The sequence below is a fragment of the Semicossyphus pulcher genome, unplaced genomic scaffold (genome assembly GCF_022749685.1).
Source record: "Semicossyphus pulcher isolate SPU_LCO1_2020_fin unplaced genomic scaffold, fSemPul1.0.p SCAF_14, whole genome shotgun sequence".
Taxonomy (NCBI): domain Eukaryota; kingdom Metazoa; phylum Chordata; class Actinopteri; order Labriformes; family Labridae; genus Semicossyphus; species Semicossyphus pulcher.
Window position 1 is genome coordinate 1,777,501 of NW_027211648.1, and position 27,461 is coordinate 1,804,961.

General features: G+C 43.5%; 1 protein-coding gene across 1 annotated transcript in view; it reads right to left on the reverse strand.

Annotated features, from left to right (window-relative positions):
* Positions 1 to 21,742, reverse strand: part of arhgap5 (Rho GTPase activating protein 5) — a 59,058-nt gene extending 37,316 nt beyond the window's left edge. Inside the window, exons 1-3 of the mRNA XM_069661790.1 lie at positions 21,484 to 21,742; positions 11,729 to 15,679; positions 9,958 to 10,111 (exon numbers count right to left, since the gene is read on the reverse strand). Of these exons, the coding sequence (XP_069517891.1) occupies positions 9,958 to 10,111; positions 11,729 to 15,463 (3,889 nt within the window). The 5' untranslated portion in view covers positions 15,464 to 15,679; positions 21,484 to 21,742. The remainder of the gene's footprint in view (positions 1 to 9,957; positions 10,112 to 11,728; positions 15,680 to 21,483) is intronic.
* Positions 21,743 to 27,461: the final 5,719 nt, after the last annotated feature.

A 27,461-nucleotide genomic window follows, 5' to 3' on the forward strand; every position in this document is an offset into this window, starting at 1 on the left:
TTGTTTAATCCGGTCAAATAGCCGACGGAAGTTCTTTTGAAAAGCAGAGAACAGAGCGGCTCTCCTCCCTCCTCACATTATACTAAGTGCTGGGGAAGATAACAGCCAATGGGACTTCCAAATGCATCAGCATCAAAAAGCCATTTAATCATTGCTCTGCCGCTCCCTCTCCAGCCTTCGTACCGAATACCATTTGATGTCTCTGGGGAGCAGGAAGCATTTAATAAAACTTCTCTAATCGAGTTCGGCGGCAGGGCGCTGTGTGGCCTCGCTCACGCAGTCGCAGCTGTCTGCTCGTCATCTCAAAGACCCAGTTCGTCAAAAAGGTTTTATTCTCAGAAGCCAAACTGATGTTCGGAGGGCTTTTATGTAAGCAGACCCGACAAAAATCCGCCCTATTGTGCCTTTCACTTTTTGGCTCCAGGCCCAGAAGTTTCAGGGACGGCTAGGAGCTCCACAGAGGGCCGCCTGGTTAAATTGGATATCTCGTCCACTGGACGTTTTAACGAATGTGCAGTTTAAACGGGGGTTCACTTACACTGGATTAAAATAGATGCAGCCTGAACTGGTGCAGACTGGAGCCTGGGGCGTGTGTGCTTTAGCCTTTTTAAAATACCAAAATGTCAGCATTTTCTGGTGAACAAAGAGCATTTTGGAAGAAGAAAACCAAGTGAGCTAGTGGCTCACTTACACTGCTTTGCATCCCCTTCAGCCTACTTTCAGAGGCTTTTTACAAACAAGACGAATGAAGCTGAAGAAGAACTACTTTCCATCTGCTGAGACGCACAGACATTCTTTATAAAAGTTAGGTTTCTTAAGCTGGCTTGTGTAGTGATGTGGTTACTTACCACTGATACTGCGCTGCTGAAAGGCAGCATGGATGGCATGTCCAATATGAAGAATCTTTCATCAGTGAGCACTTAGAGTTAATTATTCACTTCTATGCTCTATATTAATGAAGAACCCAATGGTGAAACTCTTTATAATTCATCATTTTAATGCAAAAAAAATACAAGATAATCAGATTTGTCTGCCAAAAATCTCCCAAACCCAGCTGTGAATCTCCCATCAAAGGTGCATAAGCAATCACAAAGCAAATTCTTTGAACTGAGCGACTTCTAAACAAAGTCAAAGCAAAGACACGAATGGACAAAACTGGAATTTTTCCAACTTAAGTCAGCAATTTGGGTTTCGCCTGTCACCACAGCTACACAGCTTTCATACCCTAATTCAGGACCAGAAACGGGAGATCGAACTACATTGTAAAACAAGCATTTTAAAATCCATCCTTTTGACCAGTTTAACTGCCTCAAAGCGAAATCTCTGGTTCTCTGATGTTTATGTGAAGGCGGACATTCAAGGGTTGTGTGAAACCAACGAGTACAAGCACAAACGATCCTGAGGTCAGTGATCTAAGTATCTTTTAGTCTACACAGGGCTGTAGAGCAACCGGAGGGACTAAACCCCCTTAAAACCTCACCACTGAATGTGTTTTACAGCTCTTGAAGCGAGAACAAGCAGGACGTCTCCCTCCAGGACATTTGGACGTTGTGACTTTGTGTCCTGCCACCACGTGAGACTCTGCCAGAGGACTGAACACGCTGCACTTGCCTCACTAAAGCAGTCATTTTTCAAAGCTACAACTGCTGTCTGAATATCTGTGAAAAGGTTGCAGAGTGTGGGCAGGAAACTCTTGAGAAGTACCTTGTGTCACCATCTCTTCGCTTACAGTTCATTCTCATCCGTTCTTTCTACTAAAAAATCCTTTCACTCTTCTGAGCCTTCTTTTCTGTTCCACAGCCCTCCTCTCTCAGGACTATTATCAGGTCTCTGCGGCTCTGACCCTTCGCCTCCTTCGTACTGGATTCTCGTAGAAATTTTTTCCTGCAGTTGACCTCTCTGTGTGTTGTTCCGGATAACACCGGGCTTAATGCACAAAATACAGAGTAGAGATTTGTGCTCGACCTTGTACAGTTGGGTAATACCGCGGCGGTCTGAAAGCATGATCCCCTGACTGCTGCATTTTGGAGAAATGTCAGTTCAGGACCTATCACTGCGCTGTAAAGGCCACACACAAAGAGATAGCCCTGACAGTCACTCACTTACTTAGTGCATAGAGCAACAAAACAACTCTCCTTTTGATATAAAGAATGGGAGAACATCAGGCTTTACATACAGATCCATCAAAAATTCCTTTTAGTCAACGTATTCATGTGCAAAAATGAATTCACCAGTGACCCGTGTTTTCGTTAAAAGCTTCGTGACTTTCTGATTGAGCGGAGAAAAAGTCGACAGCAGAGAAAACTTCAAGGTCCAGACCAGGTTAATGATGCAACATCAACTCCAGAGATGTCAGAGTAACCAGTTTGGTCATGCACTGCCAGGCCAAAAAAAACAAGTCACACACTCGAATATTTCGTTGGACCGCCTTTAGCTTTGATTACGGCCCGCTTTCGCCGTGGCATCGTTTTGAAAAGCTTACGCACTGTCACAACATTTAATTCCGTCCAGAGTTGGATAAATTTTTCGCCAAGATCTTGTATTGATGACGGGAGAGTCGGGCCGCCGCGTAAAGTCTTCTCCAGCACATCCCAAAGATGCTCCACGGGGTTAAGGTCTGAACTCCGAGGTGGCCAATCCATGTGTGAAAATGACGTCTCGCGCTCCCTGAAACACTCTTTCACAATTTGAGCGCGATGAATCGTGGCATTGTCATCTTGGAATATATCCGTGCCATCAGGGAAGAAAAAACCCATTGATGGAAAAACCTGGTCATTCAGGTAGTCAGCTGACCTCATTTTTTGGGCACATAACATCGCTGAGCCTCGACCCGGACAAACGGAAGCAACCCCAGATTCACTGCATCAGTTAGGGTTCAATAACTTGTTGCCAGCTGACTGCAGTAATTATCCAATGGAAGGCTCTTACCTATTTGCTTAGTGAAATCCAGGTGGTGACTTTTTTTGGCCAGGCAGAGTATTTTGATCAACATCATCTCAATCATTCAAAGTGTGTTCCTCCTCTCGAAAATAAACAAAGGCACAGGACTGGATCAGCGGTTGTGTGGTTGTTGCCTATTCCTGAGAAAAATGAGTGTTTGGCAACACGTTAGGGCCGCAACGATTAGTCGACATTGTCGGCAAAATTAGTCTGCAACAAATTTAATTGTCTATAATTCGTTGGTGACTTCATTGCGCGTGTTTTTCATGCTGTGCTCACATAACATCATCTTGCATCCTTACTATCTCTGTTGAGAGTTGCGCATGCAAACCAGTGACTGGTAAGCGACAGGCAAACACATCATAGGGAAATGGCGGCAGCCGATGTGACACCGTCGCATCCTCAAACTTCCAACACTGGAAAGAAAAGGCGGCAAATCGCCTGCAGGATCTGTAAAGCGGACCTTCATGATCACGGGAACACGTCGGTGACGCACGCAAGCAGCACTTTGTCTGTCGGTTTTAATGCACAAAAACTTGATATTGGATGTTTTATGTCTCTTCTGTTTCAGTAGGAGCCAAATCAGCAGTTAAGTTTATTAAAAGACATGTTTTTGAATGAAGAACTCATATTTATTGTCTTTATTGTTAGTTAGCACATCATTAAAAGAACCTCCAACTACATTTAAAAGCTGATAGCTTAATAAGAGCCATTAAGTCATTCTGCAATTTATTATCCAATTAGTCAATTAACTGTTTCAATAACTGATGACCATCAAAGTAGTTGTTTATTGCTGCCCTACATCACGTGTCCTTTCAAAGACCTGGCATGCTTTACTCCAACTCTTAGGGATATAATAGGTGCCGTTCGCAGTTAGCAAAGACTGACGGGATTCAGCCTTATTCAAGTGGATTTCCTACAAAGGTCCGACTCCTACAACAAGTTGACTCTACGTCTTGTTCTGCTGCCTTTTGTGGTTGCTTCTGGGCTTTTAGAAGGAAAAATATCCACAATTAATTCATGTGCCAATAAAAGGGTCCTGCTACAGCTAACCCCAGCCTTTGTCTAAGAATACAGACCCTGAACTGCGTTACACTAAATTGCCTTTTCTTGATTGTTTTCATCCCTGAAATCGGGCCACCAAAAATGGATTGTTTGCCTGCCGGGCCAGTGCTTCTTCTTCCCGTTGATGCATGTGCACTATGGGAAGGACGTGAGTGCACAGGGATGGTTAATGGATGAAATATCGAGGCTGAGCACTCAGCTGAAGAAGAATCACATATTAAGCTGACTGTAACAAAATAACTTGGAAGCCAAAGGATTCACTGAAAATAAGGTGATACCTTAAGAAAGACAAACTGCAGCGTGATGTGAATAAAACTCTGTGATGTAATGATGTGTCTCTTTCCTTTGTACAACTGAAGAAGAGTTTTCTCCATAAGGGCGTGACTGTCAAGTCAGAATCACCTTGGCTGACAAATTCAAGGACAATAGTTTTCTAAGTCTTTTCTAGAATCAAAAAAAAGGACCCGAGTAGAGTTTTTACATTTTCTGAGGCAAGACGGAAACACAGTGTGGATGTCTCTGCTTAAATTTGTCACATCATGTCAATAAATCTCCCAGGCGAAACATCCAATGGTTTTCTTCTGGACTGAAGAGACTGTTCAGACACTCAGATGAGCCACGGAAAAATGTGTGAGCTCAATATTTTTTCAACTTTAAAGTAAAAGTGTTTTTAAGGGCTCCTATTCTGTTCCCTTTTCTAAAAATCCACAAACCTTTCAGGGTTTGCCAGACCTTCAGGAAGCCTGTAAGTATCGTTATAATGTGGTGACTGGAGCACACTAAAACTGATAACAAGCAGATCTCCTGTAACAGGAAACAGAGGCAGTGCACTGAACAAACACGTCCTTATTCATGGCCCTACTTTATCTCAGACCTTTAATAGTTCTTTAATGCTGCACACAAAACTCTTGACTGACGTTCTCTTAATTAGCTGGTTCCTCTCGAGCATTCAGCATAAAAACCCCACTAAAGTAACAGATCTGCCTTAAATCAACCAGGTTGGAAGGAGCTGACGCACAAACCACATGACAGTCTTATCACTTCCACAAATAAAGGTCACACACACACACAGTCACAGTTTCACGTCTTCACACGTTCAGTCACATTTGCAGCCACACTCGGTCTGACACGCGCATAAAGTCACAGTTTTTCCTCTCACACTCTCTGGGCGGAAACCAGAGGCACCACAAACAGCTATCATCACCTCTCTGCCTCCGTGCCTCTCGGCGGGCAGCTTATTACATGCGGTTAAACTAAACACACCAGCCGTCTGGCCTCCGTGCTGCAACCACACAAATAAAACCGTGCCAATACTCGGGCTGCAAATGAGGTCCGTTTTCCTTGTGGATTCATCAAGTAAATATTCTTATGTAGAGGTGAAACAATTACAGGATTAATCCATGAATCCATCAACAAAAGAATAATCAGGTTTTAGAACCTAATAACAAAAATAATCAGCATTTACCCTGCTTTTCTAATTATTGTTTAGTCTCTGTCGAATCCAAAGCTGGAAAAAAAACTAAAAAGAACAAATCATAAAATATTCCAACCAACAAAAAACGTTCAAATAAAAACGTTCACATACACTTAGGACAGGTGTGTAAACAGGCACTGGGTTTCTCACCAATAATAACAACCAGGGTCAGCAGTGCCTGGAGTTAGATGTTCATGTTGAGTTAACATCTGCCAATCAAAGCCTGATGTTTTCTTCCAGGAGAAGGATCACGTGATAGGGGCGCGATGAATCAGGGAAGTGTTTGATTAGAAAAACATGAGCGTCATCGTGGTCTCTGTTTCTACCTGTACACAGGAAAACGCAGCCCAAGAGCTTTTATACTACAGTGGGGTCAGCAATGTCTCTGTGTTAGGGGCTCGAACACAGCGCAGTAGTGTGGACGCTTGGTGTTAATGATGCAAAATGTATCATTTTAAAACAAACATCTAAAAGTGTGGGTGTAGCCTGAGTTTCTGTGGGTGACACGTCTCAGCCACAGACCAGGAACATCAATCACACCCTTCGCTGTGAGCATTCGTCCAATGAAAACCACTCTATTAAGTGTGCCACCACACAGGGGAGGAGTGCTTCGACACTTTCACCTGAAATTAATGTGACACGGGTCTGGCATCTGACGGGAAAACTATGACAACACCGTACAATCGAGATGTTTTAATGATTCCCATTGGGACAGCCTCCGATCCTGCTCAGAGGTCAGAGGTCAGACACAGCAGCAGCTCTGCAGTTGTTCAGTATCTTACTTTAGCCGACACAAGTAGGCAGACAGTTCTTCCGCTGAAGGAGGGTCTTCCTAACCACTGGAACATCACGCGAACACCCACAATCCCTCACAACTCTCTACTTTCACATGTCGACCCCACCCTCTCTAAGCTACAAACTTCATTGTGTTTAACAGGCAGATTGCCAAGGCAACCAGGCGGCTGTGAAGACAATCCTAACCTCTTTCTGCAGCAACCTGAAAGGTCGCATCAAGTCGTGAAAGATCTGAAATTGTCTGGATATGAAGCAACTTACACAACAGCAGCTTTTAAAATGCACAAAGATGTTCTTGCTGAGTATGTTGAGAAACGATATTCCCCAAAAAAAAGGAAGGGAGGGAAAAAGCTGTGAAATCCCCCCCAACAGACCGTCTGGACTTAAAGAGTTTCATGGCACTAGCCATGAAATCTCCAATACAGCGCTGTCAGCTGGCAGGCGTCCGCACACACATCCACACACATAGAGCGCTTGGATTAATCCTAAATTTGGTTGGCAGCCACGAACGGGCTCATGTAGATCCAGCCGAATATCAAAACATATTCGGAAGGGATTTTCAGGACAGGAATTAACAGCCCCGGAACGGAAAGAGCTGAAAGAGACGCCAAACGCTACCTTGAAAATAGAACTGATCGTTATGAAGGCTGGAAGAAACACAAGAAAAAACTCCTTTTAATATGCATGTTATACATTTACTGCTCATATGGTGTCAGATGAAGGACGAAGAAGGACAGAAAAACTGACTAAGGTGGTAAAACCAGCTTAGTCTCAGCTTAGCAGATCCTTATCCACAGAGGCCACTCTCACAAAACAACTGTCCCTCAAAACAAGATCTACATTCCACATAGAGCCATTCTCTCACTCCAAAAAACAAAGAAAATCAAAGCTAATGAGGCAATGCTATCCCCGCTGAACACAAACAAAACTCGACAGGACACATCAGGTCATCAGATATTTAGAGCCTTTGACCAGGGGGAAAAGTTGCACCATGAGACACTTTTTCTTCTTACAGCTTATTCTAAGGCACTGAACAGGGAACAGAGCACTGAACCATGAGTAAATACATTATGCAACAAGCTCATAAAATTTGAAGTGTGCTTAAAATATTCATTTCAGTGATCAGAGGGAAAAAAGTTACAGTTTGGGTTAGTGCAGGATTTACGGCTTGTATGGTTGAATAGAGCAGTGAGGCATTGGACACCGAGTTGTGGGTTTAAATCCCACCTCAGTCATCCATAAAGAAAAAGGAAAATGCTCAGAGACACCGCCTCATGGTGTATAAATATCTATCAGACTGATCCACGGCTTCACTGAGGAATCCCTCAGACTTTGGGGGAGGCTTTCTTTACGACAGCTGGGCAGGAAGCCAGACACATACCCAGCATGCATTGGGTGTCTCATCACCAGTCTGAGCTACAGAAGTCCGTGCAGGCCACATGTCTTGTTTAACCCCATCATATATCCAGAATAAGTCCTCTCTGCTCTTCTGACACAACACTGACGTCTACTAATCAAGCAGCTTGAAGTGAGCTAATTGGGGCGTCTCAATTACTGCTCTGGAATCTTTTCCTCATTTACATTTCTGACACGCCAGTAACATCCTTTCCAAGCAAACCGCAGGACACTTGATGCTGTCGTTTGAGTTTTTTAAAAGTTTATAAAGTATTTTTCCAAACCATCCTTCCCTGCTGGTCTAGAGACTGCGCAGACGGTCACCTTCAGCTGTGGTTGCACAACAATTGGTGTCATTATTAATAAATCTTCCAAATACAAACAAAACTTCCAAGAGCCGAAGAGTGACATTTCAAAATTGCTTCTTTCACCCAACAGTCCAAAGGCCAATGATTTCAGACAAAGAACTGACACTTTAGAAGCTGAAACCATCTAAAATGTGGCAGTTAATCCCTTCGAACAATTTCTTCGGCACAATTGTTTCAGACACAAGTTCAGCCTAGAAAAACTACACGCTGTGCCTTCCTGCAGGGTTGTCCAGAGTAGGGATGGGGACGAATACTTGAGAACTCTTTGTTGACGTCATTATTCAAGTGAGGTTACACTACTCGCGCATGCGTTGTTTTCAGCTGAAGTAGATTAACTCAGGTACATTCACCGTGTCAGTCGTGACCAGGAAAAAGTGACGTCTGGAAGTAACAAAAAAGACGACGATAACGTGCTGTGCAAGATATGTGCTGTTAAACTTGTAGATCATAGAAACACCAGTTCGATGCTTCACCACACGCGCTTAAAGCTCAAGGAGAAGCCAGCGGAGACAGCGAACAGGCGGTCTCGCATCACATCATTTGCTAGCCCTGTTAGCACACGTCATTGTGATGATACCAGAGCGGAGAAGATTAGCCAGCTAATAACGGACATGGTGACTGGAGGTATGCTCCCATTAGGTGTTGCGGAAGGAGAGGGCTTCTGTGAGCTGATGGCGTTTGTTGAGCCGGAGTACGAGCCGCCATCACGCCGAACAACAGCTACGAGAGTGGGAAACATGTATGAGGAAAGCGTTACTTTGCCGATTGGTATTAATATCATCATTAAGTTGAATGTGTTATCCACGGCTCATCATTGTGTGATGTTTTGAAGCTGCAGGCTAAAAAATGTAATATTTATTTTAACGTGGAATGTTTGACTGGCTGTGGATTTAGAGTTGCGTATTAAGCAACCAGAAGTCCATACAGTCCGCGAGCTGTGTATGTTACAACAACGTTAACTGAAGGGCCTGTTCAGGTTGTTTGATGATTGTTGGCTATTTATTTACATTAATGTAAAAGTGTTTTATAGTAATGTTCTCTTACAGGCATACTGTATCGCCTACTATTTCCGGGCTGAGGGGTCCGCGTCCAACGTATATTTTTTTTAACGGTAATAAAGGAATATAATTTGCGAGTATTCGATTTCTCGTTCATACGGTGATTAGAGTGCTGGAATGTTGAGACTACCAGAAATGCCCATCCCTAGTCCGGAGGTGTAGGCGCGTTAGTTTGTTGTTTAGAGGCGTAACTGATGTGAAACAATCAGTAAATAACGTTTTTTACATGTTTCACTGCTTTGTTTACATTAACGGTCCTCGCTCTCTTCACTTCCTGTCTATGTCGCTCGACCACAGCTGCTCTCTCTCTCTCTTCTGCTCTACCTGTTTAAATCTCTCTACTGTCGTCCCTCAATCTGTTCTTTGATCTCAGAAATCTTTTACCATCTTATTTTGTCATCATCCCAACAGCGCTTTGGCAACACATCAAAACCATCCCAATAGAGCTAACTGAATTGAAATGGACTTGTACTGAGTGTTGGCCTGCCAGGCTGGCTCGCTGACAGACCAGACGAAACATGTTTGACAGGTGACGTCAGAGCCGAGCAGTAAACCTTCATGAAATTAAGATTCATGTGCTTCCTTCTCCAGCTGAAATTGCTTCCCCACCAATCCTTCCTTCCTCCCTTCTCTCACTCAATTACTTATTTGGAAAAGACATGAGAGGCATTTTCACACCAGATAACCACAGAGCTTGTGCATGTAAAAACAAACCAGCTGTACCTTGCAAGAGTTACAAAACGCCGGAGAGAGCCTGGCTGCACCTGAATGCACAGGCAGCACAGAAAAAAGGAACAAAAACAACAAAAGAGAGAGGGATAAGAGACAGAGTTAGAAAGAGAAAGGGAAATGCATTACTCACCTGTGCGCTCAATGTAGTCAACACATTTCTCAATGAAGAGTGGGATGGGTCGATCCGCGGTCACCAGGTTCTGCAGGGGAACGCCAAAGTAGTTGCTCTCCCAGGTTCTTCGTGTGGGGGGGTACAGAGGCTTCGGGGGTTTGGAAGATTTCGGCTGCAAGGGGGGGATGAGGTGAGAAAGTAAGAACCGAGACAAAAAAGAGCAAAGAGAGGGGGTGAGAGAGGGAAAGAGCAGGAGTGATAAGATTGGTAAGAGACAATGGATGAGAAAGGGGGAAGGAAAAGAGGAAGAGGAAGAGAAAATAATAAATGACAAGGAGGGATACATAGCGAAAGGGAGAGGAAATAGAGAATGGAAAAACAGCGGAGAAGGAATGGGGAAGTTAAAGGAAGAAAAAAGGAAGTAGTGCGGTATAAGAGGATTGAGATTGTGAGGAAAGAAGAAGCCATGATGGAGGAGAGGGAAGGGTGGATAGCAGAAAGGGAGGCAGTGAAAGGGAACAAAATAAGTTTCAAAGAGAAAACAAAGAGCATGAGCATTTGGACAAGAGAGAAGGAAGGAATGAAAGGAGGGAATTGAGAAAAAGACATGAGGGAGAGCAAAAGTGAAGAAGGAGAGAGGGTGATGAGAAAGCAGAGCATATCAGAGACAAGGAGGAGGAGGAGGAGGAGGAGGAGGAGGTCAATCGGGAAATAGATCAGAAAGAAAGTTAGTGGGATGAAGGGAAAGAGAGGAGAAGTCCATGTGGAGGAAGGCGAGAAGAAATAAGACAACATCAGGCAAAACCGTTACACAAGACAAAGGCTGGGACGAGAAACGAGGTGCTGATGTGGCTTTGATTTCCCACACTCCTCTGCTCTTCAAAGTGTTGTCATGCCTACAGCGGATCGGGCTCCTCTCTAATTGGCCGGGACAGCGACTAAACACCTTCCATTTTGTACCTTGTGGTTCTCCTTCTGCTCCCCTCTCTGATTATCAAAGACAGTTTGAATGTTCCAACAATGCCCTGCATTCATGACACCCATGTAGCGCTGGCGGCTGCTTCTATACTGATTTGCACACCGTAATCTGATGCGTGCCAGAGGGCTAAGGTGCATGGATGTTAATGTGTGTTTTAGTGCACACAATTGCCTAACAGCAGAACTGTAAACATAGCATTTATTTGTTTGTCTACAGAAAAGGGCTAGTTTAGTTTCCCCTTGTGTAAGCACACAGTATTTGTCTAGGCATTTATATCATACAGGCTGAATCATACGAGCTTGCTGTTTCAGACCTTTAGGGAGCTGTTGTAAAGGATAAGCAGCCATCTTATCACCGATGCAGCCGCTGCTCTGAGATTATGTTGACAGAGCCCTACTGTCTTCAACGGTGCGTTTTTATCAAGCTTTTTATTGATTGTCTGCAGCCTGTAAGGTGGGGAGGCTCATAAACCATTTCAACACTCAATTAACAAACTAGTTTATTCTCACCAAGATTCTCGGACCTATTAAAACAGAAATCTGCTCATATCTCACGCCCACACTATTTGGGTCACACTATACTAAACATAAATCCCTTCTGCTTTTTTACACAAACACACTCTCTTTCAGTCTCTCTTAAAAAGACATTCGAAAGCTTTGACTCTGTATTTTGGTGACAATAATGACTTATTTCTGGGTTTTGTGGCTTTATAGAGCACCTTTGAACCATCCTATTTGCTCAAAGCAGTTGATAAAACCAACCTGTAATTTAAACTCTGCAAAAGCCACATTCATGATAGCCAAGACTCACCTTCTTCGGTTCCTTTGGTGTCTTGGGCGTCTTCTTCTTCTTCATCTTCCTGTCCTCCTGCTCTGGGTCAGAGGTGATGGCTGGGTTATCTATACCACCCTTCCAGGGGTCAGCAGGGGACAGCAGTGGGTCCTCTTCGCTGCCACGGTGGGCTCTTCCCTTTTTCTTTTTCTGCGTAGCGGGGCCAGACTCCTCGCCATCGCTGTCAGAGTGGAATCGTCTTTGGTAGGCCTTTGTCTTGCTGAACAGGATTTTAGAACGATGTTTGTATTTTGATGGCCGCCGTCCAGCCTGAGACTTCCTGTCAAATCCATTCTCTTCCTCTCCGCCTCCATGAAGGCTATGTAAACCGCCAAAGGAGTTTCTTATTTTGACCAGACGGCTGTGTGCATCATCAGGCACAGCATATATGTCATCGTTGTGGAAGCCCCTGGACCTTAGCAAGGTGTCCACCGGGTCTGCATAGTTATCTGATGCCTCCACATCCTCGCTATGTGTCATTGGGCCACGTGGCATCCTACTGTTGCTCCGCATGCCAGCCTCAATTGTTTTTAGCAGTTTGGGATCAAGCTTTTTGACATTAGGTTTGGGTAACACTGGTTTGGGCCGGACAGGTGGAGGCACTTTGTGGTTGCGTTCATGGTCTCCAACAGGTGTGCTATGAACTGGGTATTCATTGCCCTCCAGGTCAATCCGGTACTTGGCCCGCTCACTGGGTGTGGGGAGAAGCTGGACGTCATCACCAATTGGACTGTAAGGTGGGGGGGCCTCATTATCATCATCAGATTCTGGATAATAGGTGTTGTAGGCTGGGGAATGGCTATGTGGTGATGTTGGAAAGACGTCTTCACTGGCACCAGTGGGGCACTCCCGTGATGAGCTGTCAAAGAGAAAGGAGCTCTCAATGCTATGCTTTTTCTCAAGCACTTCATTGAAGAAGGGTGTAAAAACCTCTGTCTGTCGATGATACTGTGACAGTGAGTAGAGTGCAGTAAACTTTGCAGCAATCTCCGTGGCAATGTGCTCCCCCTCCGTCATCAACTCCTTGATGGCATCATTCTCAAAGAAGTCTGCCTGGCTGTCAGTGATTGCTACCATCTGGACAGGGATCACATCCTGGACTTCAGCCAAGAACGCCCGCAGGGTCGCCATAGAGGCCTTGCGTTTGGCAGAGTACACCAAAATGTAGCCATGAACCAGTTCATCTTTGCGAACACCGATAGCAGAGTGATAAGAAAGGACAGTGACCTGAATCCTCCTTCTGCTGTCCCCAATGATCTTGTCCAGTATCAACGTGTTGCTCTGACCTGGCTGCCCTGCACTACAACAATGTGAGTCTAGGAAAGGCGAGAGGATAAGGTCGACACTGAAAGGATCCCAGCACATGGCACACATGACTATCCTAAGGTCTGTCTCTGACATGTCTTTGATAGAGGGCAGCGGGGCCAGAACATCAAAGTTATGCTTTAGCCCCTCAAGCACTGCTCGGAGACCCTGCTTAATTTGGAACTCTGTGAATTTACGTGGAAAAGCCCCAGAGGGGATGTCGACAAAGGTACACTGCAACTTGTTTGCCAGCTGTTGGCCCTGGTGCCTCAGGATTGGTATGTTTTTGCAAACATTGTCCCTTTGATTTGCCAGGATGAGAATGAAGGGTAGTGGTTGAGCAAACCTATCTCTCCGACTCTGTGCTATCTCCGCTCTGATCCTGCCAATGCAATCCCCAATACAGTTGAGGGACTCTATGGAATTAAACACGCAAAAGCAGCCATGTGGCTTGAAAGTGTTGACCCAAGTGTGGCTGAAGAGCAGTGTGGAGTTGACATCCACAGGAAGAAGCTCCAGTTCATAAATTTTACCATCCAGGGTGTACTCGTCATCTGTGGATTGAGCTCTGATCTCGTTGGCAAGTTCCTGTGAGAGACCCTCCCTTCCCAGGAGGCAGAGGTTGATCTTATCAATGTTGGCACTGTTATAATAGAGATTGGAGCGTCCGTGGTCGAGCTGCACCAGCCTGTTGGCTAAAACCTGCTCCACTTTCAGATCCACACAGTTCTGCCCGCTCAGGCATGTCTCCTTAGTGGGATGGTAAACAAACCCAATGTGTTTGAGGAGGAGTGACTCTCTATCTGGGGCAAGTTTCTGCAGTGCTCTGTATCTGGGCTCCTCATTTAGCACACTGTGAATTTCACTCATCTTGTCGCAGCTGGGGGTGGCATTCAGATCCAAGTCATAGAATAGCTCAGCATGCTCAAAAAGCATTTCCTGAAAATCCTCTTTGGCCCTTTCAACTATTTCCTGCTGGTGTCTACAATAAACATCCCTCCTATCTGATTCTGTGATGTACTTGTAGGCTTCGTCCTCCATGACAAAGCACATGACTTCCTCCCAAGGCTGCCCTGCACTGATAAAATGCACCCTCTCTAGCGTCTTCTTGAACCTCTCTTTCATCTCCACCCGTCTCTTTTCAGACAGCAGGTGCTGGACATGGTTGTGGTAAATTCTCTCACCATCGGGTGTATCAAGGAGGTCAAAGGGTATCCTGCGGTCACTGATGTCGATGTGGTCTGTCTCATCCCAGGGCGTATGTTCCAGAATCACAAACCAGTACTGGAAATCAGGCCGGTTCCGGATCACACTTTGCGCCTCAGGCCATGAGAGGGGTTCGACCTCCTCCAGGTTATTAAGGAGGTTGTTCAGGGTTTTTGGGAGTGTTGTCAGGTATTCCTCCCTTCTCCTCTTTATGTGCTCCTGCTTCAGTTGACTAATGTGCTTTGTGAACATGTTGCGTGCTTTCCTGGAGCCCTCTAAGGTGATGAATTCGTCATAGTCTGGTTGGCCTTTCAAATTGTTGACCACCGTTTTCCACGTCATGTGGTAATCTCTGACAGTGTGAACCATCAACTTTTCAAATCTATCTGATACTGAGGCAACAAGCTGCCTTTGGATTTTATACGCCTCCAGGTATGGCACAGTTTTTGGCTTTCCCCTTGTTTTATCCAACTGCTGGATGAGGGCATTGAAGCAGAGCTCTGCGTTTACATTGGAGCGGGATGACGTTTCAATCAGCAATAGGTTTTTCTTGCTAGCAACAAAGGACTGCAGGTCCCTCAGGTGCTGGTCCACACACTCGTCACATTTTGTAGCAGCAACGACAATAGGCTTTTTTGACTTAACAATTTGGGAGTAGAGGCTGTTGATAAACTTCATTTGGTCATCAAACTTCCTATTACAACCTTTGCTAACATCGATGCAGAGCACAAAGCCGTCGATGTTCAGCTTCCCATCAGGCATCTGCTTCTGGTCAAAGTCCTGCTCCAAGCCCAGCTGATCCGTGCAGATGTACATTAGCTTCTCTGCGGACTGGAGCTTGGTTGCTGCTGCCCGTTTTGTGTACGGTTGCAAATTCGTACTCCGATGGGGAAGGAACGTCTGGTCGTCAATGAATTCTGTTTGTTCGATGACTTGGATTTTACAGTCCAACCCATCGTCCCCTCTGTGAGACACGTCCCCCCAGTAAAGGAAGTGGTCATTGTTAACCACACGCCCCCCAAAGTCTATTGTGCTCAACACTGAGGTGTGCTCTGAGTAGTAGCTGTCTGCATCAGGACGCACATATCTGTTACAAAGGCAGGACTTGCCCACGCCACAATTTCCCTTCTCTTTCTCTGTCCCCGAGAGGCCAACCACACTGACAGCGAATGTTGGGGGGCGTGCATCCTTGTTTTTGGCCATTATATCCCCCCTCTCATCGCTAACTTGGTCACTTCCAGGAAAAAAGGTCAAGAGATCATCCCAGTTCTGCTTGTCAGTGTTACAGAGGCACTTTCATTCTGATTTTCTCTGGATAGTGGCGATATCCCCCTCCAACTCTATGCAACTCTTTCAGTTTCTATCCAGGGTCTTCTTTTAGCTGGGATAGTACAGCCGGCTTTTCCTTTAATCACCTACCTGCAAAACATAGAATTCGGAATTAGGAGAAGATAGAGACAACACAATATAATTATTAGCGTTTATCTGCATATTCCTTTAGGACACAGACAAATGTGTGCACAGTGTGGTGACTTAAAACAAATAAGACATGTAATCTGGCATTATTCAGAGATATCAGAAAACTAAAAACAGGAACATATTGTCACAGTTGTGCAGGACCCAATAATCCCTCTTCAGAAGTAAAAGCATCATCAAGGATTTTTGATTGATCTTAAACACTACCATAAAAGGTTTTGAAAATGAAAATGTGCTGGGGGTTTTTTTTAAACCAAGTTAATTTTTGTTCTAATAACTGCAACATCCTAATGGTGTTTTGAATAGACAAAAACCTAAATGTAACTGTAAAATTGATATAAGAGAAAGGGAGAGTAATTCAATCACAGAGGATGCTCGGCAATGTCACTTTTCCCCCTGCAGAGAAAAAGAAGTGCTTTCATCCAATTTGTGCCGAGGCAGGATAAAAATGGCATGCAACTCAAGCCCTTTGACAGCCACTGACCTAGAAATGATTTGCTTCGCTGTGAGAATAAAACAGAAAAAAATAAATCAGTTCACAGATTTGTTATCATCGTTGGCACATCCTCGGGCTACATGATTAGGGCTAAACATATAATCCTGATTATTTTGCCTGCCATTCTCTGACCACATTTGCCTGATATTCCGGTCATGAATATTTATGGTATGATTTGTTTTGCTGCTTTCACTCAGTCTATTCAACATTAACAGCCAGGTGAAATGAAATGTTTCACAATTTACAAATTAGAGATTGTAGAAAATGATAATGTGTGAAAAATAAATGTGGCAAATGCATCTGATGATTGTGCCTTTCTGTATCATCGGGGATTGCCAGAGTCAAACTGCCGAGAGAATCGCAGTCATTGTTGTGTTTTACAGAAATGATGGCAATCAGCCAGTGAATTTGCCTGCATGAGCTGGAACTGCTAGCTGCAGCATGAAAGCATGCAGAGCCTGAGAAACTGCACCAGAGTAGGAATTCAGCCCACTGAGACGAAGCAATGAGGTTTCCCCTGCCTGTTTGTGGAGGCCAAGGTGATGATGTCACCTGTGTGGCTGTTTTGTGCTGAGTTCAGCAGATCCACAGCAGCCTTAAGAAACGCAAGATAATGGAAATGTTATCTATATTCCAAAACCAGGACAATACTCACTATATTCTATCTACAATAACTAAAATCAACTGCATTTTTATACTGCAACATCAAAACAGACGTTATTCTCAAGGTCTTTTTCACACAGAGAAGGTCTAGAACATACTCTATATTGAATTTATGAAGCAATGAAGCAAATCATGTGAACAGCTATTGCTTTGGATATCCCAAATTAGGCCTTATAAATCTTTTGCATTTACCAACTTAGACATGTGAGAAATGGTGATGTCACTAGGACATAAGAAACATTTGGAACCTCTTTGGGTTCCTACAGCAGTTTGCACCACACACATGGCCTCTTTCCTGTTTACAGTCAGCTCTTTGCATTGTAAAGAAAACAACTAGCCACCGGTTTGCTAGGTTGGGATTAATTGCAGAATCAGTAACCAAGTAAACAGCTTATTAGGAATATTTATTCACAATAAGAGCTAATTTGGAATATTATGTGCATGTACACGTATTTATTATAATGTTACTGTTTGACTTTGGAGGCTCACGGGGCGACTTCAGGAAAACCGGAGGAGGTTCTCAGTTCTGTTGAACTTGTTGGTGTCTCTGAAAGTGGTGCTGCAGTTTTACGGAACGCTCTACTCTGCCATCTTTTAAGTTTTCCTTCTTCAGACCTGCTGAAGTGGGCAGGGCTGAAAGGAAAAATATACAGAGAATCCTACTATTGATTTAGTATCCCAAAATTGAAATCTTATTTTGATCCATTTTGATTTAGAATTTAAAATAAAATACCTAATAATACACTACTATAACAAAGAGATCACAACAACCCTTTTCCTATTTATAAAACTAAAAATACCATTGTGCATAACCTACAGGATACTGGAGTAAAGTTGCTCAACTACCAGGAGGAAGTGCACCTTTAATGTTCAGTCAGCTGATCTACAATCCAGGCACCGCAAGCCACGTGCTCCTTGTCTTTCAAACACACCCAGGATATTAGATGATGTCAGAGAGGAAACCGACCAGCAGGTCCGCCCGGTTTACAAATCTAACCACTAGTCCTTACAATAACCTCTGTGCTCCTATTGGTGCCACACCTGACTGTAGTAAGCACCCAGGGAGACGTGGCTCAGAGATTCAGAAGCTCATGTGCACTTGCACGTAAAGGTGGTAATTAAGCCTGCAGCACAGTTTTTCATGCCTGGGTGGCAAAACTAACAACTCTTCACATTGCTGACCGACAATTCACTCACTGATTATGTTTGTGCTGATCTATGTTTTAATAGATGCCTTTAAATTCTAATTAGCTAAGTGAGGTTTTCAGTTTGCTTTCTTGGTCCGACCAACAGCCACAAACAGTCACTGCAAATAGGAACATTAGCAATCTGTACTTGGCAAGAGACTGAAACCATCAACTACAACTGCTATCTAGTAATTCCCTGTTAATCAACAAACCAGTGAATAATTACAGACCGTGCCCCTCCCCATCCCAACCCTGATTTCGAACCAAACCACAGTGTTTGAGAGGATCAGACAAAAAACATCAAACAACAAACTGACATCTGTCGTGCATTTTAAGTCAACATCAAAGTGTACATTCTCTCTGCTGACAACACAAAGGGTCGATATGAGACTCATAAATATATGGTAACATGTATGAAAAGAGCAATGGTAGCATTGTTAGCCAGTTAGCTATAAAGTCTTGAAAGGAGCCTGTGATGGTCCTATTACTGCAGACAACCGGCACTACAGCCCAAACTGAATTTGTGCTGCACTAATAGCTAAAAGTAGCCTTGTGCATCATGATTAGTCAATTCACTGTGAGGCTGCCGGGGGGATTAAGGTATCACTTGGCGGGCTGGTTTTAGAGATGACTAAATGCTGTTAAGACCTGAAACACAGATGAACACACTGCCAGGGATAGCACACCTTTGAAAGCTGCACCCTGTGGGAATTGTAGGTAAAAATACACTTTATTTTTCTCATCCCAATCACAAAGTGGGGCTCCAACAGAGAAGAGCAGTCCATCTACTGTAAATGAGGCGCCATAGGCTCATTATGCTTCCCCAAAATAAATTCTGATCCTGAGAACAGACAACTCTCCTCCCACAGGAAGAGATGAATCAAAACCTGTGAGCAAAATCCAAACTGCCTTCTACAAGCAAAGAGTGAGCTCCCCGGCCAGAGAAAAATGGACTCCCCAAACATTACATCTTTTCTCCTCTTAGTGTAAATCATGGCAGAGCAGACAGAGCTGGGTAGTCATCCTCGACCATTATCTGTCACCGCCATTTTTATAGCTGCTCAGGTACAAAGGTGATTGAGGCCCTGTGTCCACAGGAGCATTTTTTCCAGCTGACAACTTGAGGCAGTCTTTTGAGAACACCCAGCGGGGAGCACTTGAATACGGAAGCCCTAAGCGGACATACATTCACACATTTTATTCACGCTAAATTCATCATTTTTGTAGTTCCCAGTTAAAATGAAGCTTGCTTACACTGCTGCTTTGATTCACACTGTGTGAAAGGCCAAAGGCGGGTGCTTCTGGGAGAATGTTGTCCTTTAAAGAAACTCAGATGTTGTCAAGCACAGAACTATTTAAAACATTTAAACCTTCATTAGCCACTTCGAGAGTCAGGTCCAGACTTGAAGCCGAGCGCGTCACTCATCTGACTTCCCCTTTCAGAAGTGGCGATGATGTAAGAACAACTGTTTACAAGGCAACTGACACGATCATACAGGCCATCATTCAGAGCAGGGCTTGTCTGTACCAATGCCCTTATGTGGTTGTTTTTGCTGATACTGATATTGAATGTTTCCCATCTTATTAGCATATGCCAATACTAATATGCATCAGTGTACTGGTCTTAAAGCAGATTCAGCCGAGACATGCCTGTCCATTTTTATCAATTCTGATATCAATAAAACTGATGCCAGCAAAAAGGAATTGCTGCTTCTCAAATGGACAAGAAAGTACAAGTAAAACCCTCTCAAACACATCATGTGGATGGAAAATGTTATGCCTATGGGTATCATCCAACACATTTATGAAATCAAGTGGTGTTTCCAAATCTCAATATTTGCTACCACCAGAATGACAGTTAAAGGAAATATCAAGGTTAATCTGGTCAAAAGCCTCGCTTCCAAGAAATCAAATTCAATAAAGAAAAGTCTGAGGTGATGCACCGGAATTTATTGTGAAAATATTGATGAACTGAGAAACATAATTTGGTCCCATTATTGCTGCATTAATGTTCTCCTTGGACTGTCCCGTTTCCAAAACAGATGTGCATAATTAAATTAACACAAAGCTTTTAACATCAAGAAATGATCTGCTTTGGTCGGCCACGTTTCTGCATAATGTGGAGTCAAGTTGGGTACCAACTTTCTTTTCTTGTTGTTGAGACTTGAGGGAGCCATCATGGGACTTTTTCTTTTTCTGATTATTCCAAAATCACATTCATGCAGGGTAATAATCAATAGTAATGACAGGACGTATAACTCAAGATACGGGCACACTACTGTAAGCAGTGCAATTAAAGGTCTGCCAAGGGGTCAGGGGAAACCATCAGGATGACTCTAAGATAAAAGCCGGACTATACCTTTAACGAGAGTTTGGATAAAAGGCAATGGAAGCTGCAGCAGTCCAAGTCGATGCAAATAGCATGCAGAGCTGCAGCAGGACAAACCCACTGAGTCCTAGACTCTGAATAAAAGTTAATCAGCTGCTAATGACAAGTGTGGTCACAACGTCTTATCACAGCTGAGACGTTTTGGGCGTTGATGTGGGGGGGGGGGGGGGAATGTTGTATATTTCAATAATCTGCTCACTGGCACCTCAGGATCTGATCCTCCTTCCATCCCCAATGCTAATGTTAGCGATTAGCAGGACATTCCACTAAAACTGGCAACCCAGTAACTTCCACACTAACTTAGAAGACATGCCAATAAATCTAGGATAAACGTAGAAAACTGTGCAGGCTCCGGACGTCGGATGTCGTTAAGCTGTGAAATGTCTTTTAATGTGCAAAGTAATTATGGAATATTTACTGTCTTTACGTTGTAATAAAACCCATTGAAAAGAGGGATGTCATGTAAAAATAGCAGTCTACGAAAAAAAACAACACAATTGGAATATGGCAGTGATTTATGGGAGTTACGAGTAACGAGTTTTTTAATGTTGAAATAAACCGACAGGCGTTAATGTTAATGCGTCAATGCTCCATAGCTAACATTGGCAACCACAGGATTTGATACGGTGGTCATTAATTTCTCCTGGGGGAAGAAGACGAAGCCAGGCTGGGCCTGGTTTGGCCCTTTTACTACAGGGAGAGAGAAAAAAGAATCCACCTTTCCAATTCCGATTAGCTAACACTAGCCAGGCTATGTTAGCATCGCATGCCAAGAGGGTGAGGGATAGTTAGCGAGCTAGCGTTAGCAACTGCAAACCCAGGCTACCGTTGGAGAGAGGGGCGGTTTAAAATCACAACCAGCGCTAATTTAACAGCCAAAACTCACATTGTCATCCCAGCTTTCTTGAACCTGAGACGGCGCTATCATGGGGCTAGGTTTCGCCCTAAGAAAAGAGTGCTAGCTAACGCTAATGAAGTCCCAATCCCAGTCCGAATACATTCCCCTACCCACCTATTAACATGGTCGCTCCCAGATCCACATACCACGGAAAAGAGGAGAAAGCATTCCCACATTACAAGGCAAAAAACTCCTTTTTACAATCCACAGTCTGCGCCCAATAGTGTCCTCCGACAGAATCCGAAGTTGGGTTTGGTTGAAGGTGTAGTCCCCTGTAGTTCCAGACGGCCGGTTAGCCTGTATTTTACTGTATTTTGCTCTCGTTAGTGTGGTATGCGCTGTAAGCCGAAACCTGCGTCTCTCTGCTCCCTCCCCTCTCAGCAGCACTGCCAGGCAGTAATGGCGACTCTCTCTCTCTCTTTCACTCGCCACACTCTTAGTCTATGTCGCTCTACCTTTCCATTCAGTCTCTCTCTCTCTCTCTCTCTCTCTCTCTCTCTCTCTCTCTATGTCCGTTCAATTCTTTAATCTTGCAATCATTTTTACTTAAGGCTCGAGCAAAGACAGAAGGAGAGGAATTACAGTATTAATCCCACTTTGGGAGACTCGAAGACAGTTTGGCAAAAAAGTACATACAACATGTAACATCTCTCACAGTAATCACCGATGAGTGTGAATCTATAAGGTATAACCCTAAAATAAAAAACAGATAATATATTTGGCTTAGTGGTGAAGACAAGAATAACGACCTATTTGAAGAGGGACATTTCCTTTGTTATTACAGAAAAAGGGAGACATGTATTCTCGAGGGACGTGGCCGTCTTTGGAAATACCGACAAATAAGACACTGCATCCTAATTTCCTCCGGGGGAAAAAACAATGTGCCTTGAAGCTTTAAAGTGGTATGAGATGTGTCCTCGGTTAAATCATTTATGTGAATGTGACCATGATGTGACCATGAAAGGTTTCTTTATGTGTCAGCCCTGTGATTGACTGGTGACTTGTCCAGGTGTTACCCCGCTTCTCGCCCAATGACAGCTGGGTTCGGCCCCAATTCCGAGTGTATTTTTATAACTCCAGGTTAAAAATATTCACTTTCTAGGCCTGATGTTTGACAAATGAGATGATAAAGTATAGCTCTGACTCCGTCTCCTCCTCCTGCATCCTGCTCTTACATGTCATATTATCATTATGAGGCATCATATGTAAATTCATTTTATTGACATGCAAAATAGCAGATAAAAACCCAAAGAAATGCTACTTAAAACAGAATACATGCACCAACTTAAATTTCAACTTCCTTTTATTTCCCCTAAAGAAAATGTGACACAAATACAAGCAAATATATTTGATATAAAACTTGCATTAAACATAATATACAACAGCTGAATCCAAATCTGAAAACGGAACTTTTCTTGATGTTTTGGTGCACAAAAGTAAACGTAGAAATAAAAAGAAAAATAATAGAAAGTCAAAAGCGGCATCAAGGAACTTAAATATGATATAGTGCATATTTGCAGTGATCCAGTGTTGATGTTTATGTTTCTCAACTTTGATTTTTTGTTTGCATTTTGACTATTTTAAGGCCTATTTCCTTTTTGGCAGCTGAATGAGGGTTAAAAGAGTGATGCTGTTTACATAAATATCTTACACATTTCTCTTAGCATTTCTGCGCCTGTTCTTAGTTTCAACAATCCTCTTTATTGGCATGAATGTTTGATGAAGTTGCAAAAGTGTCTAAATTCAGATTTGAAAAACTGCCCTTGCTCTCAGTCTCTGTGATAAAAGTATGTTTTTCCTTTTATGAACATTGTTTTATTGTGTATAATGTTCCCGTGTCAAACAGGATGAAGGCTTATTGACCTGTGTGCAATCATTAAGTGGATGCTGTATTTGTCCTTCTTTTAACAAACAAAGAGCTGAAAACAGTTCATTTGATTCTGTTTCGTTTAGTTTCTTCACATTTTTCTCTTACTTGTAAAATCGTCCAGTGTTTCTTAATGAGTCAGTTACAGCAGCATTTCTGTGATGATGCAGTCACAGTGCAGACAGTAATGAAAAGAAACACTGCAGCCTGTCTTGGATAATGGTGGGCCGTGGGTGCACAAAGGAGTCCTCGGTGGAAGTCCCTCATTTATATTTCAGTTGTTCTGGGCTGGGATCAATATGGGCTGCTGGTTCCAGAGGATTCCCTCGAGTGCTATGCTGTGTTAATGAGCCTCGGAGCTCAGAGAGAACCGCCTCAGTGGGGATGGGACAGAAAATCTAAAATTAACCCACCACGAGCTAAAATTAAAAAGGCATATTTAAGCTTGTAACACTCGCTGTTTCTCAAGTGTTGCTATTTGAAATGCCTCTGAAGCTGCCCTCTGTCTGTGTCAGTCTGTGTCCCCCAGCAGCTACACCTGATATCAGAAAAGTGCTTCTGAATAATTGTCCGGGTCAGAATTAAAGTGGGAGCAGCTCTTTCTAGAGCAGCCATTTTGCACCAATGATGTAACAATGCCACAGAGACAAATCCATCAGAGAGGAGGAAACACAGCGAGCCATTCGTGGGACAGAGACCTGATGGAACAGCTATCCCAAAGAAGAAAGCTGCATGCACAGAACCTGTTTGTGCACCATGTCCTGCTTATATACGGATGTATATAATGTGCATTTATCTACAAATCATTCTGTCCACCAGAGCTGACGAGGGAGGTTTACTTGATCCTCATGGAAGATGTCCTAATCATTAATACATTCTTTAAAGAATGAGTGAGAAAATGTGTTTCCAAGCACATTCTGCACTTTGTGGCAGAGAGTTGGATGAGAAGTTTATATCCGTCTATTCGATACATGTTGCATACAGCAGCTAGTTAGCTTAGCAAAGCATAAACACTAAAAGAAGGGGAGCTGGCCAGGTTCCTGTTTAATGTCTTTGTTTAATCTGCACAAAAAACAAGGCGGAGAGCGTTTGGACCATCTGAAGTCCAATTTATTGTAGCACTATTAAGCTGTCAATATTTTCCGGTCAAAGTTCTGACCAGAGGTGGCCAAGGTACACAACTTCTATACTTAAGTAGAGGTACAGATACTTGTGTAAAAAAAGCACCGATTCAGCTCCTTTACGCACATAAAAGTAAGAAAGTACTTCAGTACAAAAGTCAAAAGTATTCCTCTGAAGGAGATTTTACCGACCACTTCTGAGCAAAGCTCACTAACCCTCACAATAATAATAACAATAAGGATAATTATAATAATTCAAAGACCATTAAACTTAAATAAAAATAAAATAAAACTATACTGCCAATAATGAACATTAACTTTGTTCTCGAGTTGTTACAACACCAGAAGTTTGAACTTCAGCGATACGACACCTCTTTTGATAACTGGGCAAAACGAAAAAAGTCCTCTGCACACTCAGTCTTTGGACACCGTCTGGTTTTGCTGCAAGCCAAATTTCAGAGAGAATAATAAAGACTGAACCAAACTGAGGTCCCAGATGTGCACCTGGATCATTTTTTACAGCTTTGAAATCAGTCTTGGCGCTGGGACGGCAGCGTGCAGAGAGCATAACATAAAAATAACCCATAATTCCCCTCACATGCATGAAAACTAAAGTAACCAGCCTGTTTTGAGAATGTGAGGAGTCGAAAGTATAGATTGATGTGCTCTAATGTCGGGAGGAAAAAGCTGTCAGAAAAATAAATACTCAAGTACAGATACCTGAAAAATCTACTTAAGTACAGTAACAAAGTATTTGTCCTGGGTGACTTCCCACCTCTGGCTCTGAAGGTCAGTTTTAGAATTGATCAGCAGTCACTTGAAAAGCTGCAGAATAAGAGCATGTTGCTGTATTGAGCTCTTTTTCCCGACTCATTTACAGCGTACACAGGTGAGAGCAATATTTAAACTCACATTCTCTTTCCCAACATCTTATGTAGCTCAGCATGAGTTCAAGAAGGAAGCTCATTCATTCATCCATTAGCCATCATCCTATCCTGCTCTCGGCCTCTCTACCCCTTCAAGTACATCACGAGTCTAATCCGCAAAGACTTTGCACATTTCATTCTTTCCAAACTTGTAAATGAATAATTGTTCAATCTTAATGAAGTCTCTCCTGATTGAAATATTGTTGAGGAGTATCCTGGGAAATGCAGTAAATGCACACATAAGTAGAAGTTTGAGGTTGTGTGTGTGTGTGTGTGTTATTTGAGCAGCTACAGAGTGTGTGCAGTGCAGTCAGTGGCTGCAGGGGCGACCCCTGCTGCAGGCACTGCACCATCAGCACCTCCTCATAGAATCTGCAGTTTTTTCACTTTCTGTCGGCCTTTCATGTTTCACATCTTTCTGGTTTGTAAAATCCTGACAGAGCGTATTTTTTCCCTTTTCTCAGCGTGCATCCAGATCTCTCAGTTCTTTCTGAGTCTCCATGTTTGTGTAGCTGTAACACAACACAGTCAGAGTGGTGCGAGTGCAGCGGCACAGGCCTGTGATTAGCCGGGGACAAATGAGAAGAAGCACGGCTCTCGCTGTCTGTAACCTCTGCTGACGAGGTTCCTACGAGCAAGGCGGGTCAGGGTGGTTACTTATACCACAAAAGGCAGCAAAAGCAGGAAGTAAAGTTGCAGGTTAAAGCAGCTTTAATGACGAGTACAAAATGTTTTGGAAGCTGTGAAACAGGCTGTAATGGGTGCAACACATTCTTTGGAGGCAAATGCACACAAAGTGCGTCCACTAAAAGTTCTTGTTTTTTTCCACTGACAGTCTCAGATTGATATTCTGAGTGTGTGACAACATTACAGAAAGGATCCCTGCAGGAACAGAGTCTCTATGCTGGAGAATTTGGGGCATAGTCAGGAAGGTAGGACCCTAGCACAGATGGTAACAGGCAGACTGGAGTAGTATTTTGTGCAGAGATGACTTACAGGCAGGTATGGACGGATTAGCAGGCAGGAAAAACAGCAACAAGAAACGTACTCTTCCCGACAGTCGCTACCACCGCTTCACTGTCACCGAACGCACAAGAACGGTGCCTGAATGTGTTCCTGGAAACATCTATGAGAGAACTTGGGATGAGACGCTGACTGTCGTCTAACACATTAGCAGTCATTAGCATTGCAGATGGAACACTCTGAGGTGTAGAGCAGAAGACACATGATGAATCTTGCAAACTGACAGGTGCAATAAGTGCTTCTGTAATCCTGAGGAGTGTTATGTGTAAATAAATGTGTTAATGATGTTTCTAAGTGAAAGGACGTTATGTGTTCATGTGTCAAGGGGACAGTTTGATTTAAGCACAGCTGGGATTTTATGTCCTGGAGGTTTTGGGTGCTAGCCCAACACCATCCTGGTGTTATGTCCCTGTCATGGTAATGTGAGCCAGCATAAAGCCACATGTGCCAGGTGTACTTCTTGTGGAAGTGGTGCAACGTCTCCGTTATGGATGTCCGGCTTGATGCTGCAAAGACGGGGAGGAGCGACGTTCTTCCTCCGTCATACACTCATCATGCGCAAGTTAGTCGTGTTGCTTTGCGGCGCAGACGCAAGTTTCATGACCTCTTTGTTGATTATTGTTACTTGCCCTAAACCTGAAATACCTCCAAACCAGCAATGACGAGCAGTTTTGGGGGACCAGCTCTTCTCAGGTAAAAAGTTTAAACAAAAAGGGGCAAGTAGAGGACCCAGGTGCAGACTGGTGAAGAGGAGATTTATTAAATAAAACTAAAGACAAAATCCAAAACAGTAGAACAAGTATAATAGCATAAAAATGCTCACTGAAAAATAGTCCGGGGAAACAATCGTCAATCAAAAGGACCAACTTAAAGTCCAACGAAAAAGAAGAGCAAATACGGACGGAGCCACGAAGATGATCCACACTGGTAACACTGACAAGGTTTCAGGACAAAAGACGGCAACGGCCCAGCACAGGGACACGGGAAGACGAAGACTAAATACACTGGGGAGGTGAGACTAATCGGGCACAGGTGAGACAATCAGGGGAGCAGGTGAAAACAGTAAGGGCAGGGCACATTACACACAAAGACAGGAAATAAAACAAGACATACATGGGGACAAGAACTACAAAGTAAAACAGGAAATGTTCCGAA